The following is a 9,714-nucleotide window of genomic DNA, read 5'->3' on the forward strand; positions in this document are numbered from 1 at the left end:
AGAAGCACAATAATCTTCTTGGGAAGACTATTGCTGAGGGAAGAGAGTACATGCACATTAAAATGCAGATTTTGCTTCCTACTTCCCAGGTCTAGTCCTGTGATGACCTGCTGCTGCTGCTGCAATAGGAGCAACCACAATACTTTCCCAACAGATTTCAGTGAGCGAAGGCAGGACAGCCTTTGGGGTCAGCCAGGCAGACCCCAACAGCCTCACCAAGGCTTCAGGGTGAGAACATCCTGCCAGAAGAACTTCCAAAATGTAAGTTGCTCGGTGCCAACTAGCACCTGGAAATTTCTACCTTAGGAGTAATGTCTGCACTGCTGATAGGATGTTCTCAAGCTCTGTCTGGGCTCCACATTCAGCTCACAGCCAGTGTTGCACTGTCTGCAAAGATACTGGGCTATGAAAATCATCACTTGTTATTAACTCTGGCTCCGAAACACCTTTCCCTTCTTCTTCCTTTATAACACATGAAATACCATTTTCAGGTCACACCTTGTCACAACAAGAGAGAAGTGTATTTAGCCCCAATATTTACACGTGAAATCTGAGATAAGTGAGCATAAACCTCCCTTTACCCAAGCCATAGGCACACACGCTCATGGCTGGTGACATGGCTGCCACACGTGGCAGCCCAAACCCTGCTTTTGGATACTCTGACTCTCAGTGCTTGTGCTCATACACAACAATTCATTTGCCTTGTGAATCGCAAAGAGTTAATTTATTTCTAAATTACAATTCAGACCCCCACATTTAGCCAAAGACCTCAATCATTAAAAAGAGAATCATACAGATCTATGAGGTATTTGTACAAAGATCCTAATCTTTGCTGCCATCAGTCCTGGTACTACCCCAATTAATAACCAAATTAATGTCAATGCCAGTACCCAATCCTCCACAGGGAAAAGGAATGACGTTTTCTTTCAGCCATGCACCAAGTCTAATCCAGCAAGAGAGAGAGCTGCATCTGTTTTCCCGGGGCCAGCCCCATGCTGTCCGTCTCCCACCTCAGCGATGCAGGAGCAGCAAGAGGAAGCGGCAGTGTTTTGGATCAGCCTCCCACACGCAGCAGAGCAGCTCCTGGGTTGTTCAATCCTATGCTCAGTGCAACGGCTGGGGATGGTCCATTCGACGGAGGGGGGCCAGGGTGTGCGAGACCCAGCCGCACACCCAGCACTCTCCACATCCCCTGGCTTCAAAGCACCGAACCAGCTGCCCTCATGCCTTCCAGGAGCCCCTGACGGGAGGGGGTGTCAAATGGCTGCTGCATCACATTCCCCGATGCATCTTCCCTATTTTCCCCAAACAGAACAAAGCTGTCCTCAAAACGACGCTTTCTGTCGCACAGCTGACCAAAAATAAAAGTACAAATGAAACTTAATGGAGCGCGAAGCCTCATATGACAAGAAAAATTCCCGCTCCAATTCTGATCTCTGTTTACAGCGTTGAAAGTGGGTCAAACTGGTCTGCGATGGAGGAATCTGTTTGGAAAATGATCTCTGCGAGGAAAAACATCTAAGTGGCAGACAACTGCACTGCAATGCTTCCACGGGGATCCTTTCCCTGCCATCAAAGTAATTCAGTTTTACCACACAAGGTGGAAATCCTGTAACTTGAAGTTATGGGTTTTTATTCAAATTACTTAAATTCAGCAATTCCCTATCTTTTGGAGCAAATCAACTAACCAGGGTGTTTCAGCACAGATCTCCGTGCTTTAAAAAACTAAGACGTGGCTGGGTTTGGACAGGGTGGGGGAAGCTGTTGTTGGTTTTGTTGATTTTGTGTTGTTTTTTTTTTAATAATTGCCCTCATTTTTATTCATTTCCTGTGTTCAGGACAAGGTTATTCATCAGTACCATCACACTGCCTAACCCAACTATTTTGTTTTACCCTGTCATGGTCTCTTTCAAAATGCAAAGGAATGATTATTATATTAAATGGGAGCCCAAAAATAAGAAACAGTCTGTAACAATATTACTTTCCAAGGTATTTTCATTCCGACTTCTGGAAACCCAGTGAATTTAATATCTGTCCTTTCCTGTTGTTCAAGATAGAAGATGATTGTCATGTAAACAAGTTCAGCCAAAACTTCCTGGCAAGAAGCTCTGTAGGTTGTTCTGTGCAATGCTGGTATACAAATACACAGCAACCTAAAGGAAGACTATACTACAGATTTGAAACCCACTAATTTGTTTTATCGACTTACGAAAATTCTGTTCTTTGACCTTCAAGTGCTTGATTCCTTTTATGGTCACACAATCTTCATTTTATTTTATTCTGCTAATTACTCTCAGGGTACGCAGAGGCTTTAAAAAGCACAAAATGCCAAAAAATGTATTACTACATTCCTGCACGTATTGAATCCTCTTTCTAATCTGTTTTTGAAAGAAAGAAATACATTTATAGCATTTTCTAGAAAACATCCCTAAAAGCACCCCAAACTGATAAACATGCCTTCATATTTATAATTTGTATTTTTTAAATGTTCTCTTTAGTTTTAGTTACTATTTTGTATTTACAGAAAAAAAATGAGCTCTGTGAGTCCTCAAAGTGTCTGCTAATGTCAGATATTTATAGAAAGTTATGATCTCAAATGATTTTAAGAACTGAATCAGTCTACATCCGTGGGACAAACCTCATCTCTTTTAGACTTCAAAAATGTCCAGTTTTAACTGGAGACTTTCAGGGCAAATAAGGAATAGAAAGGCTCATATTTTAAATGCACTCAGTATAAAAAAAGTAACATAACAAACAGAAGTAGCAAAAAATAATTGGAAGAAATACCATGGCACAGGAAGGGATGTACATTTTAAATCTTTTTACTAACAAACAAAGAAAAAGAATAAAGTAACACAGAAACAGCTCAGATGTAACATAGATGAGAACATGAAAGAGGTATGGGATATAAATTCTGAGTCTACAGAAAAAGAATATTTACAAAGTTAGATGGAAAAATGAGTTTGTGAGTCTCTTAGACACATCTATGAATTAGAAAGTGCGTTGTGAATGGCCCATCGAAATAAGTACAGTTACCCTCACAAAACCAAATATCCCCTTAAAAAATATTTAAAAGGGCTACTTCTCCCCAGACTCAAAACTGAGTCAAAGCCAGAGGAGACACAGCGGGTCAGCAGGGACGTCCAGAGCGGCCGCCTGTCCCAGCAGCCTGCTCAGCGCGGGGTGAGCTCGGGGAGGTGGGAGGCTGTGAGGCGCCAGCGTTCCTCCCGCCCTGGCTGCCATCCCAGCCTGCACACCACCCGCTGCAAACCCCGAGCTGCTGCACCACGAGGTCCACAATAAGTCCCACTACAGCTCTTTGCACGCCGGGCTGGGGTCGAGGTGGGCTGTGGGGAGCTGGGCACCTCTGCAAGCCCTCCTCTGCATATGGGTGCTGTGAAGGGACCCCTGCCCAAACATGAGAGGTGTTTGCTCCTCTGAGATGAAAAGAGAGCCTTTCATTCATTAACCAAGCTGTCCACAATTATACTGTAACAGAAAAGCACATGTAGTTGGGAAACTCCTTTAACACTTGTTTCTGTTATGCTTTTTTGTTTATTTTTTGTTCAGTAGAGCCTCTTTCCCAGATTGAGTGCAGGACCCCATTTTACTAGGCTTGACATCTACACAAAGGGGAAAGACCTTTTCTGCCCTAAAGCTCAGAACCCAAAGTCCAAGAGGTGCTCAGGGAGTATGCCTGGAGTAGCACTGTAGGACAGGCTGCCAAAACCCTCCTTGGGCTTGGTGCCACCAGGCAAAAGAGCCTGGGGACAAGCAGGCATGGGCAGAGCCTGTCAGAGCCAGTGGATAGTCAGGTGGAGGATCCCCACCTGCCCCCAGCCCCACATCACATGTGTCACCCCAGATGGCAGAAGACATTTACCTGCTCTGGAGCCCCAGTTCACACCCCAGAGCACTGGACAACAGTTTGCACCTCATGTACCACCTCCACAAAGCCACAGCATCTTGGGAGCAGGGACACCCTCTTCAGCTCTGTTGCTCGACCAGCCAACTTTGGGGGAAATGGTGGCAGGGAAAGCTGGCAGCAGCAGTGGCAGTGGTTTCAGCTGTCCCCACTAGCCCCACTGGCCACCATGGTGGTCCCTGAGTTACCCACGCTCACACAGCCACCCACACAATGTGCCCGCTCTCATCACTTCCATGCCCACCCATAGCACTGTGGGCTCCCGTGGGGTTTCTGTACCCCGGTGCCACCTCCTAACGTACCTGCGAATTTGGGAGGCAGGAATGATATGCTACATCTGCAGAATGGGACTCCAGTCCAGAGCCACGACCTCCATGCTACAGTACAACACGAAACAGTAACAACCCCAGTGGGTGGCAAACTGAAGAACCGAAGGGGGACAGCCCAGCCCAGTGTCCTGCCGAGCTCAAGGCACTGGTTTCAACTTTGCAGGTCTGCGGACAACTTGAAACAGAGCCACAAAAGGTAACAAAAGCCCACTGTCAGCACGCTCCAATGAGCGGAGTGCTCTGCCAACTGCAAAAAGTGAAAAATACGCTGTTATTTTCAAGCAAGGAGTTATCCCATCAGCATAGCAGATGACCTTCATCAATCTTCTCTTCACCACCTTGGGCTGGCTCGCAAGGAAAGTTTTTTGTCAGTATGTGGATCTCTATGTGCACTACGATACTGAACGTCAGGTGGGAAAACGGTATTGTCCCAAGTTTTGAGGCACAACCAAACCCCTCTCCCTCTAGCTGAGCTACGACGGGAATTACGTACGCACACAGAACACATAAAAGTTACCTGACAGAGTACATTTTCTTCAAACACAACACAGACTAGAGCTGTAACGCTTTTTCAGCCCAAAAAAAAAGGGATGAGATTTTTTCCACAGGCTACCGAACAGTAAAGGACCCAAATAAAGCTAAAACAGCCTTCAAGAAAACTAAGCATCAAACGCTAAAATGTCCCTCAGAGGCTGGAAGGGATGAGCTGAATCACCTCCCAAGCGAGGTGAGGCACCGGCTATTCCAGCAGTTGCGTAGATAAGTTTGCAGCCGGCTCGTGGCACGCAAGAAAGGGTCCATAGCCCACCCCCCAAAATTAATGCATCTCCCGTGCACAGTCAGGACTCCGCTTTGGGGAGCGGAGCGTTTGCAAAACACTTGCGGAACAGTGGCCCCTCAGGGGGGAAGCCCTTCCAGCCCGGCTGCCGCTCCTCGCTCTTCCCCGGCCCCCCGACGGGGACCGAGCCCCGCTCCGCCCTCCCCGGGGCCGGGGGTCCCCCCTCCGGCACGGGGTGCGGCGCGGGCGGGGCTGGGGGCGGCGGGCCCGGCCGCACAAAGGGCGGCGGGGCGGGGGGCGCCGCGCACTTACTTTGTCTATGGTGCCCGGGAGCAGGCGGTCGAGCAGGCGGCAGAGCACCACGCCGTCCTTCAGGGAGGACTGAAGGAAGCCCTCTGGGTCGGAGATGGTCTTTTTGGGCGACTCCAGCACGCCCAGGGCGATCAGCCACGTAACGGTCTGCTCCGCCGAATTCATGGCGATGGCGGCGGCGGGGCGGGGGTCGCGGCGCCCCGCGCCTCGCGTGGGTTTTGTGTCTCCCCCGGCGGGGGCTTCAGGCGGAGGCCGGCGGCGCCGCCCCCATGTGAATGCAGATGACGACGCCCCGGCCCCGCCGCTACAGACACATGCAGCTGCAGTGCCGCCTCCTCCCCGCCCCCCCGCCGCCGCCGCCGCCGCCGCCGCCGCCCCATGACATCACTGGCAGCGGCGGCGGGCGGGGGCCGCGCGCCCGCGGAGACCCGCGCACCGCTCCGCGCCCGCTGCGCGCACCGACGGCCGGCCGGCGGGCGCCCCCCAGCGGGCGCCCGGAGCCTCCGCGGGCGCGCAGCGGGGCGGGAGCGGCAGCCGCGGGCACCGCCGGCAGCGAGGAAAAGTTGCGGGATGCCCCGGCCCCTCATTTCCTCCTCGGACGGCGCCGTCGCGCAGGGAACGACCCCCCACAAGCCTTGGGCTCCAGGCTCGGGCAGGCTGGTTTCGGACCATCTAGCTCTCGGAGCACCAGCAGCGGGTTCCGGCCCGACCGGCCGCATTAACGCGATCTCTGCCTTTGCCCGTCGTTCCCTTGCGCAAGGAAAGCCCTTCGGGAGCCTCGGCCCAGAGGCCGGGTCGCGGGCTCGCCCCGCTGCGCGCCATCCCCGCCGTGCGCCTGCCGGGATGCTCCATCCCCGGAGCGCCTCCCGCCAGCTTCCACGCCGATGGTCTGCGGCACCGCCTGGCAAGCCAACGTAAATACTGGGAAGGACTGCGAAGGCTAACCTGAAACAGAGCCTTCCTGTGCCTTTTATTCTGACAAAACCCATTCCTCAAGGCTTTGTTTGGACAGGACACTATGAGCAATCAGTATTTTTTTGTTAGGAGCTGGCTGGCGCGGGTTCCCAGGGTCCCTCCCTGATGCCATCAGCCTCCCTGATGCAGCACACGCGCCTGGAGAGGCGATACCACCACAGCCCCTGCTCTCGCCTCTTCCCCTCTAGCCCCACCTGACCCCCTCGAGGGGCAAAATGCCTTCAAGGCAGAAGTAGAGGGGATAATGCCAACCCAAACTCACCTCTCCTGTTTTGTTTCCAGCCTGGTGTACTGCATCTGGCACCATCACAGTCCCTGAGCAGTACCTCTGTTAGGTCTTTCTGACTCAGAATCTCCTTCCAAACCACAGGCCAGCACAGAAAGACAGAGGTGCATTTCGATTTGAGACAAGATAATCTAATTTCAACATTCAATCTCCTTCTGACCCATAATAGGTGCAGATTTTCTTAAATTCTGGCACTTTAGGTCAATACCTCCTCCAAAATTTGTCTTTCCTTTTGCTCCTTGTTTGGTCGAGGTGAGAGCAGCAGACTGGCCTCTGCCAGTATTAATGCCCACCCGGACTCAAGCAGGATGGGATAAACATTGCTGTGGGCACAGTGCACACAGCACTGGTCAGCAGGCATTCGTTGCCTCGGCATCCCCAGCAGGGGTACCCCAGTAGTTCCCCAAGCAAGGTAAGCAGCCATAGGGGCCATCTCTGGCACTGGCCCATGGTAGAAAACAATGAGCATGAGTTTATGAAGCTTTTTATGTGAGAGATGTGATGAGTACATGAACAAGGTGAAAAGTGCATGGCTGATTACAGTAGGGACCATGATGCATGACATGGTGTGGGAAAACCCATCCAAAGGCAATGGAAGTAACAACACATTACAATGCAGAATAGTGATCTTAACAAAGCATAAATGGTTTCATTATAAGCAATATCTGGGTTATCACCGACTGACATCCATCACCTATCTCCTCACCTTTCTTCTGCACTTAACTGTACACCCTTCCATATTTATTTTGAGCAACAGCTTCCTATCCAATAATCGGCTAGCTATGAAGAACACAAGCATGGCAATACTTTGCCATTGGAAAATCATGTGGATGGATTGCCTGGAGACTTTTGAAAGAAGCTTGACACAGGTCAGGAAACCATTTCCAGATCTTTAAAGGAAATAAATGGAAGTGCCCAAAAGATTTAGGAGCATGCCACTCCCTTTCTAGCTTCCTTTCTTGTCAGACTTTCCCCTACAAGGTATTTACTGCAAAGCACCTGAACTCTTTGCACTCTTTGTTTTGTTCTTTCCTCCTGTGTGCCCCAGTACTGTCCATTTATACTGCAAACTTGTAGGACAGACAAATACTTTGCATCTACACCATCCCATGAGTGGAACCCATGCCATGGTGGGAGTTTTGAGGTTACACAAACAATGAAACACATAATTACTGCAAATCTGCACTCCTTCTTCTTCTTTGTTTCGCAGTTAAAGATGTTCTGATTCTCGTATGTCCTGACTTTGACTGCTGCTTCTAAATCATAAATTCATGACATCTTTATTCAAGCATCCATTTTGATTGTATTTAAATAATCTAAATTCTTTCTGAAGGCATCTGAGAGGGATGATTTTAACCACGTTTTTCTGCAAAACATTTTGAATTTGTGCAAAGCTGAAAAAGTAATTTTGGTACTGACTCTCATAAACAAAGGATAGATATGAAGAATGTATGTAGGTTCAGGTAGCTTCCAGGCCTCAAATATCTTCACACAAGCAAAAAGATTCTTATATTTTGGGGCAGGGGGCAAGGGGTTCAGTTTAATAATATCTGGACCTCTTTTGAACAAGAAAGAAAGCAATATTCTATGAAATACATCAGGCAGTTTTGGCAGAGATCTAGTAGATTTAACAGCATATCATTTTCTATAAATAAAGATTAAGCAGTTGACAATTTATTTGGTCTTTTCCAAGCTTTTGTCATATTCTTATGAGAAGTTACTAAGGAAACCAGGTAGACATGAAGTAGAAGGTAAATTTCTGCCGTGGATTAGTGAGTGGTTGAAAAACAAAACAGCAGGAATAAATTGCCAGTTTTCAATTTGACCAAAAAGTTACCAGTAGAGATACTTCCTCTATTCTGCACTATGAATTAACTGTAAGTCTCCAAAAGACAATTATACTTCTGTGGGTTTTATTTAGTCTTTTATCCTGAGCAGTTGGTTTTGGAGGAGGGAGAGCAGGAGAGGAAGGAAGGAGTAAAGGTAAAGAAAGCTGCTCTTTCATTTTGGACTTTCATTTGCCATTTTCCATTTTGAGCTGTTAATACCTGCTCCCGGGCAGCAAAGAGATCCTTTGGCCAGATACACAACTTTCTGTTTTCCCCGTGCCAAACCAAGGTCAGGATTTCAATGTGGAGGTGACTAATTAATTATCAGTCCAGCTTGAACAGAAATTGCCTTGACGGTCTGCAATTAGCTATATAGGGGTCATAATGGATCAATTGCTGTGCTGGGGTTCCCATGCTATACATAATTATCTCTGTAGTGTTAGCCTAGGGAGGTTTACATCTCTCTGTAGCAAAAGCTTCACCCCAACAAAGCACACTTCTGTGTTAAACTACGAGATGTATTTCCATGTCTAGTTAAACCTACCTTTCAAAAGTATCTTGAGGCTTGTAGAGGAGCTAGTCTTTCGCAGTTCCTGAAAGAAGCTATCACACGTTCAGTATGACCAGCTCTCTCTGCTGTTGATTGACTACCTGTCAGCTGAAGGTGTTAAAACCAATACACCAAAGATTGTGTTGGTGAATTCGGGAAGGCAGATCAATGAGCTGCATGGTGCTGGCACAAGTGTCAATGAATCAAAAAAAAAAAAAAAAAAAAACCACAGCAGAGAGCAAATGATTTCATTATCTTGCAAATTGCTAAGTATTTTAATGGGCAGATGCAAAGTTTTCGGTCTTGAGAGGCCTGTCAATCAAGCATAAATAAATTAATACCATACAGAGACCAGCTAAAGTGCTGATGCAGAAACACAAATCCGGGACTCTGAGAGCAGGTGTTCAACCAAGGGTGACAGCAGCATGATGCTCAGGGCTGCAAGTGCTCAGCTTCAGGGCAGCATGATGGGTGCCCAGGCAGACTTGGGCCTCTCAAACAGGGATCACAGTATGCAGTGTGTTGAATACACCAATGTCCAGGCCATCCCCAAAGAGGTAAAAAAAGCAAAGCAAGAAGGTGCTTTTGAACCTCTTTCTTTCGTGGAGGCTGCATGCACCCGTTGTGGAATTTGTGGGGAAAGAGGGATGCTTAGCATCATTAGAGCTTTTAGCTGGGAGAGAGATGCCCCAGAAATCAAGTCCCTCATTTTTTTCCCCTTATCACAGAT

At 48.4% G+C, this 9,714-nt stretch overlaps 1 protein-coding gene across 2 annotated transcripts in view; it reads right to left on the reverse strand.

Annotated features, from left to right (window-relative positions):
• Positions 1-5,635, reverse strand: part of ARHGEF7 (Rho guanine nucleotide exchange factor 7) — a 117,829-nt gene extending 112,194 nt beyond the window's left edge. Inside the window, exon 1 of one of the 2 annotated variants that reach the window (XM_048328073.1) lies at positions 5,345-5,635. In XM_048328073.1, the coding sequence (XP_048184030.1) occupies positions 5,345-5,509 (165 nt within the window). In that variant the 5' untranslated portion in view covers positions 5,510-5,635. The remainder of the gene's footprint in view (positions 1-5,344) is intronic. The other variant, XM_048328081.1, reaches the window with a different exon arrangement.
• Positions 5,636-9,714: the final 4,079 nt, after the last annotated feature.

This window comes from Corvus hawaiiensis, chromosome 2 (assembly GCF_020740725.1).
Source record: "Corvus hawaiiensis isolate bCorHaw1 chromosome 2, bCorHaw1.pri.cur, whole genome shotgun sequence".
Classification (NCBI taxonomy): Eukaryota; Metazoa; Chordata; class Aves; order Passeriformes; family Corvidae; genus Corvus; species Corvus hawaiiensis.